A 10,827-nucleotide genomic window follows, 5' to 3' on the forward strand; every position below is an offset into this window, starting at 1 on the left:
TTTTGCGTTGCTCATGATTGGCTTCGCGGTAGAGTCATCACATTGGAATTCCGCAGTGGTGAATCTTCATAATGTGATCCTTGAGCGCGTATACTTCCCGTACAGAGTCCCTGTTATTATCACACACCGCTTGTAGCCATCTCTCGTTCTATGTACATCACTTAAATAGAAGCGTCTTCGAAAGGAATGCCAAAGAGACTCATGTTTGTTCATCTCATCAATAAATAAAGACCACTCGATCATATGTATCCATCACGTATTGCGTGTTTATTTTATATAAAGTTAATAAAACGACCATTGGTAATTGAGAATTAAGGTAGCTATGTGGATTTTGCATCATCATCCTCTTCTTCATCATCATCACCGTATTCTTTTAACAATCGATCAACTTCTTCCAATACATCTTCATCCTCGTCCTCGTCGTTTGAATCTTCAACATCATCTACCTTTTTCTCATCAGCGTTGGTATGTTCTTTCTTTGGAGATTCAGTTGCTGATGATGCTGCTTCTTCTTCTCCATGACCGCTCTTGGATGATGTAGGTTCTTGTTTCTTTGCTTCGTCATGCTGTATTGGTTCTTGTGGCGTTGTATCGATATCTTCTTTCTCATCTTGCTTTGGATTAACAGATAAAGAGGTAGTCGAAATGGATTGGGTATCGCTGGTGGTGGGTGATGACACGTTCGATGCTTTGGATGATAAGGGTGATGAAACGAGGGCTTTCTGCTTTGCATTGTTGGCAAACTTGGTTCCTGTGGCCAGTAAGCTATCAAAGATCTCGCGTCCAAGGCTACGTTGCTGTTCAGCAGGCTTCTCGACCAACTTGAAGGATTGTGCAAACTCATGATCAAAAAAGTTCTCCAAGAGCTCGTCTGCCAACACAAGCATCCTATCATCATAAATCAGCTTGGTGAATTCCCACAAAAGTCCATATCACTTTTTACCTCAATGAAGCCATGGAAAGAAACTTGTCCTGCGAGTCCTCCTTGGTTTCCGAATACTCGAATGCATTGCGAAGGAATGTGGACACTGAATGGAGATGCTCATCGGTCATGTCACGGAATATCCATAGCAGTGACTCTGAGAATTCAAGCAACTCGTCACGGTTCAGGTAGCCATCCTTGTCGGTGTCATGCAAATCAAAGAATAACGTGATCTGTGCATTGTGGTCGCCCTTGATAATAGATCCAAGACCAATAATGACGTCCTATTACAATAAAGTTGAGCATTATGGAGACACACACATACACACACATTCATACAATGCATACCTGCAAACTAAGTCCCCCTTGATCACCTTTATCGAATCGCTTAAAGAGTCGTACAAGGAACGTTTTGCCAACCTTGAGTTGTCGTTCTTGGTCACCTTCCTTGTTCTTTTGAGAGAACTTGGCCCAGCTGGCAAGGTTTCCAATCAAGATCTCAAAAGCTGCGTAATCCATGCGCTCACTTCCCTTCTCCTTGCTTCGATAATATTGCACATTGTGGAATTTGTCGTAGATAATGCCAAGTTCCTCTTTATCCAGCCCAGCTGTATCATCGATATTGCGCAATGTTGATCGTTTGGCAAAGGATTCAATACCAGCTACAACCTTGAGTTGATGTGTCTGTCGCATCTCCCGGATCTTGTCGTCGGTAATGTTGCCAAACTCACGATAGGCAACGAGTAAGAGCTCATTGAAACGCTGCGTATGTGTCCCATATTAGCTTGTTGTATGTTATCCATTAAAGCAATAATACTCACCGTTAGGCTGCGAGCTTTACTGTTTTGAGAATCAGGGTACAATGGCTCGTGTAGTGAATTGAAATAATGCTTGAGCACATTCATAAAAGCACCATCATCGGTTGTCTTGAGTAGTTCGTCACCATTGATCTTGAGAATAGCTAGCAACATAGTCGAAGGTTAATTTCATACGCCATTGATCAACATTGCAAATTATAAATACCTAAGCTATAAATGACATGTTAGTTTCATCAAACATGTAAGGGCACAGTTAAAGGTTTACTTACCCAATCTGGAACAAGATCTTGGGACCATCCATAAAGAAGCAATCCAGTACTCTGAATGCAAACAACAAAGGCATCGAGTTGATATAGAGGCTCAAGAACCAAGGCAGGCATGCCACTGAAAGCTGGATGTCGGTCTTTTTGAAATGGTTGTAGAGGATTGGCATGGTGCTTTCCAACAAGTGCTCAAAGATGATTTGATCCAACAAGGCGCCATACATTGAAGTGCTGTAATAGCCTGGTAGCATATCGTCGCAAAGCACGCTAAGCGTGTAAAATGCTTGTTCCTCGCTCATGTAACTATAGACATAGATTCATCAGAAAGGAGCTCAATGAAACGGGAGGAAAACACAAAGACAACGATAACTTGCATGAGAATAGCGGACGTAACAATATTCATTGCTTGACAATATCCAAGTTCTGGATCTTTCCATGAATAGGCACTCAATACTCGACGTAAGCTGTTGATTCCTTCAGGCGTTTGGTATGCAGAATACTCTGGTAACGACCTACAAGATGCGACATGAGCCAATCGAATATGCATTTATGGATATATACACTTACCTATTGAGGTCCTTTTCAATTTCCTCAAGACTTAGAGAGTTCTTATCCTTGTTCTCCTCCAAGATGCGATTGTAAAGGCCTTGGTTGAGGAAGCGTTGCTGGATTGCACCTGAACACACTTCCCAGATCTCTCCACGCAAACGATTAGGCAAGCCCACGCGTACAAGGCGTCCAAATTGTGGTGTCTTGACAATGGTCAGGTTACGCCCATATTCTAAAAAACCCCCCATCATCATGATCAATGATATGGCCTTTTTGTTTTTCCATAATACCACCACCACCACCTACCATCAAAGTACTTTTTCCACAACTTCATCTTGCTCTTGTCCTTTAGCTTTTTAGCATCGCCGGGGAATCCAAATGTGAGGCCGAGACCACCATGCTTCTTGTCAAGATCATCCAGCGACTTGTCAGCAGCCACGAGTTCGGATGGACATGTTGCAAGGAAACGCTTAAGCATCTTCATGTACTTGATTTGCTTGCGTAGATTGGCAGTCAGCCGGCTGGAGAATTCCTCGTATTGCTGCTTTGTACTAAAGTTGCCATGTTATTGATCCCATCATTTACAATCCCCCCTTTTTTTAAAAAACCACAACCATCCATCCTTACACATTGAGACGAAATTGGGCATGATCCTGGTGCCAGTTGTCAATCTTTATCGAAAACGCTTGGGTAGGTTCATTCAAACGCTCAACACGACGAATGGTATACAATGGCATGACAGCATCATGATAATGCCCCTTGTCAGTGGAATTGAATGTCAAGAAGGATTCTGAAAGGCATAAACGACCTGGCGTACGCTGCTTCTCTTCTCCTCCTCCCTCGCCATCCTCCTTCGTCACAAAATACGTAGCGTGGACACTGGTCAAGAGCTGCTCGGTAGGTGGTAATCGAAATCGTGCACGGAATCGTTCATCTCGTTTTTGTGCTGCAAGATCCATCTTGAGAGGCTGCATCATTTTGCGGATTTCAGAAGCAGGTAAAGATGCCATGCGGTGGGTCACCAAATCCTTATCGCTCGCAGCATCAATGTCGCTATCCCGAATATCAATGGAAACTTCACCCCCAGGGGATTGTTCAAGTGCTGTGCTCTTTAACACACGTTGCATGGCCAATCCAGTCAGCTGCACAAGCACATCGTAAACCTAATATCGAGGTAATCAATGAAAAGGGATTTGTGAAAAGCACAATCTATAATGTCCTTACCGCATCTCGCTTGAACAGGTTTGAAAAGAAATGCTATGATAACATCATATGAGTGTCTATGTACCACCATCCCCCCTTTTTTCCCTTTACCTCTGTTCTATCTTTCATGATAAGCTTGATGGCATCAGAAAAGACTCCACGCTTTGATTTCTCTTTGCGGATATCTTGGATCGATCGTAATTCCACCAGCAACTTGGTTTCATAGCCGAGCAGATAAGAATAAAAGGCAACGTAGTTTTCACTGATGTATAGCCATCCTTGGGTGGTGAATCGATTGGTGTAATAAGCGCAAGAATAATCTATAATAAGATCAGGATCATTGTACGCCTGAAAAGGAGGAGGATCAACTTACAATTAACCAAGCGTTCAGTGGCAGGGACATCAAATGTTTGTCTAAAGCTTCTTGACGCTGTGCGAACGTTTGCATCTGCTGAAATCTCATCCGTACCAGCATCTACATAACATAATGTGAGCCAAGGAACATGATGATCCTCCATCCACACACACATGACTTTATTACCTCTGCGCGTAACAATCGAGTTGACTTTGGTTGCCACAAACTCTTCCTTTTCATTATCATCAAGAACCGACAATGGAGGAACCAAATTGGCTATGGACAAAAAACATCAATCACCATCCACATACCCAACATTACCCAACCAACACTATAGATACCATCGATCCAACGCCATGCTGTATCAGCCTGTTTCTCTGTTTCAGCAACGGCGACTTGAAGACAACTGCCGTTGGCACGTCGATAAAGAAGTCGGTATGGAGATTGCTTCGTGTCAAGCCTTTAAATAAAAAGGACATGTCAATACACGCTTATAGCATTGACGATGGGTTGAGAGAGAGAGAGAGAGAGAAAGAGAGTGGAGGGACGTCTTACACATTCTGTACAGTGCCTAGGACATTGCGCATAATCGAGTTTTTGCGTAGCTTGGTACGTTGAAGAAGGAAGTAGTCATTTTCCTGCACGGTCTCCCAGAAGGGACTAATGTAGGATTCAATGTGGGTTGGAAGCGTGAAAATGTTGAAAGCCGAGTCTGTTGTAGCGGTGGTCATGTCTGCATCTCAATAGAAAGGTGTTGCAAGAAGAGGTACCAGTGAATCAGGCTGCTACTCCTCTCAACCTCGCCAATCATTTGACCCCAGCCTAATACGGTGGTTACACACATAGTCGATTCTTGGCAACTCTAAAGGCCATGATTTTATGCTTCTTTTAGTTTGAGTGATCCCAGTTCGCAGGTGCTTATTCATGGCTCTATTTCTAACGTAACACATTTGACATCAATGATACGCCACGTTCATGAAAATACACCCCTACTACTATCATGATTGTATTTTTAACAGGCTTTTGTAGTACACCAAACCGTGTCACAATGTGCTTCCCATTCCACCACCACTCAGGGGTTACGATACATACGTGGTTGACAACTATCCTGCATACAACTCATCAGCAGTATACATTATTCCTATTCTCCTATTCCAAGAGCCATTTTCATGATCCATAGATCAACGATAACGCACCTCTTGTATCCGACAAATCCAATGTATATGAGAGACGCCACCTTAACAGAGACCAATTCTTTGATTCTTGGCGATGTCATTTGAAATACATATGAGGCTGATGACTATGAATGATTGAAGACCTGGCTGAAGCAACAACAACAACAACAAGGACCACAAACGATCCAAATAAAGGTAATTGTATCTTGGCATGGATGGCATTTTATCGAGTATATAAATCTATCAGAATGTCAACAATATCGAGATACAATCATCACAGCAAAATGGCAAACATTCAAGAGAATCCAAGGACGTTCGATAATAACGGGCGACAAGAAGAAGTACATGTAAGTAGTGTAATGCATCACCTTGGCAATGTCATCATCAATTATTAATGAGGTGTTGTTATGGTAGTTGACTATGGAAATGCATCCGTACGAAGATCGTCGTTGGAGTAACACTTCTGGAGACTCGACAGCTCGCGTATCCCAGGCATCCGATGAAGCTCAAGTGGGGGAGGAACAAGAATTGATAAACCAAGAACAAAAGAAAAACAAAGATAAACGCCAAGGCAACAGACTCACTCGAAGGCAAATCCTCTTGCGGCAACTAGGGCATTTTTTGACGATTATGATTATCAATATTGGGATACCTATGGCGATCTTTTACGTCTTTCGAATCTTTACCAACGACATTGTGGCTCTTATTGTATCGGGCGTTCCACCCTTGTTGCGTGTGATTTATGTGATGATCCGTCGACGGCGCGTAGACGTGCAGAGCTCGATATTTGTGCTAGCATTTGCCATTTCAGCGGCATTAACAGCCATCAGTGCCGATGCACGTGTGGCTATTCTTCGAGATTCCATATCTACCGTGGTGATTGCTGTCCTGTTCTTGCTCACGCTGATACCCATACGCACTCGATGGTTCAAGGTGTACCCGTTTACCCATCTCGTCAATAGCGAAATGCTGGATGAAGCAGGTCCCATCACTTGGATAAACGAACAGGGTCAAGAGGAATCGGTGTCTCGAGCTGAATGGACCTGGGATCACGTCAAGAAATACCGCATCTTCAATATTATCCTATCCTTTTGCTGGGGAATCGCCTTGATTTTAAACTTTGTAGCCATCATCATGATGCTCTTCATGGACGCTACCATAAGTCAGATCGTTTTATGGGGCAATGTTATCCTCATTATCGTTGTAGTGATCCTCTTCCCAACCACTGCCTATGTATTGGTTAAGTTGCAAAAGCATATTAACCAAGCTGAAGACGATTGGCGAGCCGAACACGATTATAGTGATACATTCAATGCTGATACAACAAGTGATAGCAGCCGCAGAAATAGCGATTCTACAGACTACCACCACCAGCAACCCCATCAGATAGTGTAAAAAAATTCATACAATACAGTGATTAAGTTATCAATTTATTTGGACCATTGTTGGGTCTCTGCTGATGATGTCTCCCATATACGATATAGCCAAGCATACAAGGATTCTTATAGTGTAGTGGAAGGAACGAGGGTTTACTTTATTTGAAAGTGATCATGAATGATGATTCTATACTTCAAAGGAGTAAAGAAGGTCTCCATGGGAAATGTGGTTCAAGAGTGCCATGGATACCATTGTGGATGGCTTCCATTGTCCGAAACAAGCGAATGGAAAATGGGATTTATTAAGACCGAACTTAGCTCAGAGGAAATGGCCAGCGCTCTCTTTCTTTCTTTGCTCCTCCTTTGTTCTTGCAATGTCTCAATTGAACGATTCGCTCAAAAACTTTAAAAAGAACTTGTCAGCAAGCACCCTTGTTGGTGTGAAAAGAACTGCAACTGCTAGACCAGCCGACCATTCACATACAACCAAACATACATCGATCAACAATAACACACGAGCTTCGTTTGAACATGCCCATCAAGAATCCAGAAAGAAACAAAAGAAAGCAACCGGTTCGTTGATTGGGTTGAGTGACGCCATGTATAGTGCAGGCATGATGACCATTGTCGTTTTGCTATAGTATACTCCCAACCAGCCAATACGGGCACGGGACATCATGCTATGAGTCAGTTGTATACAGTGATCCAGTTTCTCAAGGTCATTATTGGATTGAATTGAATTGGAGTGAATGAGAATGAGGATGGATATTGACATTGATGGGTATATAGGATTGTGATGAGCCCCAGTCCGTAGTGAGCATTGTATCTCGCACACATGTGGATATTACAAAGAACCCATCATTGTGGCAAAAGCTGGTGGAGAATGACAAGATTGAATATAATCAAAACACCAAGACCTTTGCATACAAGGTAAATGCATGCTGCATAAGAAAGAGAGCCATGACTTATCATTAGGATGTGTCCATTAGCCTGCATATCAAATCAAGAGCAAAGAAGATTTACTCGAGTTGTTGATCAATAAGAAAGAGGAAGGTGGCATGGACTACAAGGATCTCAAGGATTCTTATGCAAAGCTGGGTGAAGCCGTAGAAGAGTTGGCCAATGAAGGACAGATCCTGGTGATCCGCAACAAGGATGGCAACCCACGTGTTTTATTTTACAACGAGATGGATTACAATACACCCATTGATTCAGAATTCCAAAAGATGTGGGCGGAAATCACGATACCCGACGAAACCGATTTGCCCAAGCATTTGGAAAATGGTTTGTATATTTGGGTGAGTGTATCATGGAATACTAGTATAGTAAACACATTGTCTTTTCTCTTTCTTCCTTTTTACTACAGCTGGTCTGAAAACTATGGAGGTGTTTGAAAAGAAGGTGGTTGCCGAGGTAAGAGTATTATCATCTAGGGCAGTGGTGATGAATAGCAATGTCTCATGGGTCCTATGTGTATACACAGCCAAAGTTAAAGCGTTCCAAGACCCGTAATCGTAAATTCAAGATCACCAACACCCATTTATCTCATATTGACTTGTCTCGTGATTATGTTCCTAACAAGTAAACAATAAAGAATGGATGGTTGCTATGGTAAAAAAAGAATACTATTATTTTATTGTCTACAATCCTATTTACAATTGCTGTGCTCGCCAATCATCTTCCTCGTCCTCGTCCTCATCACTCTCATCCATGTCATCAAATATACTTTGTGCTGCTTTGTTGGATGATTTTTGCAATAGCTTCCGTACACCGGTTTTCATTTGATCGCGAATGGCTTTTTCGTTAGCATCGTACGCCACAGTCTCGGTTGCTGTTGATGTCCCTTGTTCATTCTCCTCATCATCATCCACGGCCATGGCAGCTGAAGGGCGAAGACCACGTTCACGCATCGCTTTGAGTTTAGCCACACGTTCATCCAATACAGCCTGCTGTCGAAAGATGTCATCATCTCGATCTTGCCAAAGTTCCTCATCCTCCACATCTTGTGCCTTGTCAGCTTCAATAGCGGTATCTGCCATGAGTTGTTGGAATTCGGCATAATCTTGTTCAATTCGGTTCTCAAGTTGTTCTGCAGGAGGAGCTTCTCGACGTGCACGTGCTTCTTCATCAGGATTATCAAAGAAACCTTGTGGGAGGTTGTGTTCCATTTGATGGGCAACTTCATGCTGGTCATCATTATTCGTTGTTGGTTGTTGTTGTTGTTCTTGCACTGATGTTTCCTGCTGCTCCTCATCCTCATGCTCATTCACTGTAGCATCACCAGGTGCATTATCAAAAAAGTCTGCAGGTAGTTGATTGTTGGTATCTTCCTCCTCGTCTTCCTCTGCCATAACATCATCCTCTTCTTCTTCTTGCCGTGGCCGTTTACTACTTGAAACAGGGGGCTCTTCGGGTGCTGATCTCTTTAAAGATTGCTGTTGCTGTTGCTGCTTGACAGCCTTCAAACGCGCAATGCTTTGCTTGTGTGTTGACGATGTCAAGTGGACCGGCCATGCTGATTTCACTACTTGGCTGCAGACGACGCATACCAACTGATCCTGCTCATTGTACTTTGCAAATGGATGTTCGACTCGTTTCTCCTTTTGTCGTTCAGAGCGTTGTTGTTTGAGCAGTCGACGTATTTCAGGTTTGGGAGGCATAAGTGCGAAAAAGGGTGGAGAAGAAGAAACAACGCGGCTCCTGATTGTTCCTATGCCAATGAATATTCTTCACTTTGATCCCGCTAATATCAACGCCATTTGGATCATCAATGTTGCTCACAGTACTCGAATACAAAGACATACGTGGATACCATTATTGTGAGTAGACTGACAATGATGTGTCTCTTTTTAACGGGCGTGCAAGTGGTTGACTTCATTGATAGCTATTTCTACTTGCCCTCGGCCGATCTATGCATGGACAACATCACACCTAAGCTCTTCACTTTTCACTCTTATCAATTCATGCATCCTTTTTATCACTGAATCATCCCCAACAGACATTTATCATTCCTTTTTACATCTATCATACGCCTCTCACGCATAATAAAAGCAATGTTAAATCTTCCTGTAATACAATGCATCGGATGTCTACACACGATGAGGTCCAACTCAGGAAGGCAAAAGGTTTAACACAATCTCGTATCCGCTAAAGTAGCCCTTTTAATCCAACATCCTTCACAAGAGATAGATCAAGAGGTACAATGAAATGCTCTAATGAGGGAGATACATCGATTTGGGGAATTCCTATCCTTAGGGCGTGCGTTTTACAAAGGTCAATGGATGGACTTGAGGTGGCACTTGATGCATGATGTGTCCAAACGTGGATTCGGGTAATGATGGTTGACAGGTTGTACAAAGGATGATGGTAGTAGCTGCACGTAAAGTACGATAATAGGATGCATCAATCGTTCACGGTCATAGCCTCATGCATAATGGTCAAGCTGACATCATGTTGATAAAGGATACACAAGGTCAAAGGCTCTTTTTCCACGCGTTGCATATCCAAAGCCTTCCATCCCATATACCAAAGCACTGTTCAGATCCATATCCATATCCATAACAAGATGTATGTATTGAAGCAAGTTGCTACGCGTAAATAAAGCTGCTCCTATACAATAGCTATCTGCTGTCCACGTGAAAAGAGGTCGTAAGGCAAGTTGCTGCAAGTATAGAGAACTGCTTGAGACAATGAAGTAGAGACATTGCTAATGGCAGCTGCTGTTACGGTTGATCGTAGTAGAGGAGTGTGCAAGAGAGCGTGTAGTGTCAAGAGACTCGTGTGTTGTAGAAGAGTGACAAGGCTGTGTGCACTCATGGACTTGCCATTCAGTCAAAGACAATCGGATCAAGAGAGTTGTAGGATGGACATGATGGGTTGAAGCAGGACAATCGATCGCTGGCGGTAGTTGTATACTTGAATGGGTCAACAATTGAGATTGGGAGGAAGAGGAAATAAAGTGGGAGTGGAAGAAGTGGAAATTAAATGGGCGGACACTTCTTGTATACATCCATGAACACTGTAATTGATCCATGACCTTGAGATTGCCCCTCTCGAACCTGGAACTTTCACACAAGATGCCATTGGTCATGTTGATCACGTTGATCTAAAAAAGACCTCATGTTTCATTTGAAAATTTGGAAGGGGAGGGTGCAATGTGGGTTTAC

General features: G+C 42.9%; 4 protein-coding genes across 4 annotated transcripts; 2 read left to right on the plus strand and 2 right to left on the minus strand.

Annotated features, from left to right (window-relative positions):
- Nucleotides 1–320: 320 nt before the first annotated feature.
- Nucleotides 321–4,841, minus strand: O0I10_004154 (uncharacterized protein; the record flags this gene model as incomplete). The annotated part of the gene is made up of 16 exons (XM_058484216.1): nt 321–888; nt 944–1,206; nt 1,271–1,684; nt 1,744–1,883; nt 1,946–1,950; nt 2,010–2,306; nt 2,378–2,515; nt 2,571–2,784; nt 2,859–3,103; nt 3,180–3,715; nt 3,777–3,809; nt 3,867–4,075; nt 4,129–4,230; nt 4,297–4,386; nt 4,452–4,570; nt 4,666–4,841. 16 exons carry the CDS (start codon nt 4,839–4,841, stop codon nt 321–323), a joined length of 3,549 nt encoding a protein of 1,182 aa, XP_058345204.1.
- A 728-nt stretch (nt 4,842–5,569) lies between these two features.
- Nucleotides 5,570–6,680, plus strand: O0I10_004155 (uncharacterized protein; the record flags this gene model as incomplete). The annotated part of the gene is made up of 2 exons (XM_058484217.1): nt 5,570–5,632; nt 5,700–6,680. 2 exons carry the CDS (start codon nt 5,570–5,572, stop codon nt 6,678–6,680), a joined length of 1,044 nt encoding a protein of 347 aa, XP_058345205.1.
- Nucleotides 6,681–7,035: 355 nt separating this feature from the next.
- O0I10_004156 (uncharacterized protein) lies at nt 7,036–8,246 on the plus strand (the record flags this gene model as incomplete). The annotated part of the gene is made up of 6 exons (XM_058484218.1): nt 7,036–7,234; nt 7,303–7,379; nt 7,451–7,591; nt 7,651–7,945; nt 8,028–8,074; nt 8,145–8,246. 6 exons carry the CDS (start codon nt 7,036–7,038, stop codon nt 8,244–8,246), a joined length of 861 nt encoding a protein of 286 aa, XP_058345206.1.
- A 67-nt stretch (nt 8,247–8,313) lies between these two features.
- Nucleotides 8,314–9,321, minus strand: O0I10_004157 (uncharacterized protein; the record flags this gene model as incomplete). The annotated part of the gene is made up of 1 exon (XM_058484219.1): nt 8,314–9,321. The coding sequence occupies one exon, from the start codon at nt 9,319–9,321 to the stop codon at nt 8,314–8,316; it is 1,008 nt and encodes a 335-aa protein (XP_058345207.1).
- Nucleotides 9,322–10,827: the final 1,506 nt, after the last annotated feature.

The sequence above is a fragment of the Lichtheimia ornata genome (assembly GCF_029851405.1).
Source record: "Lichtheimia ornata isolate CBS 291.66 chromosome Unknown scaffold00014, whole genome shotgun sequence".
NCBI classification, from domain to species: domain Eukaryota; kingdom Fungi; phylum Mucoromycota; class Mucoromycetes; order Mucorales; family Lichtheimiaceae; genus Lichtheimia; species Lichtheimia ornata.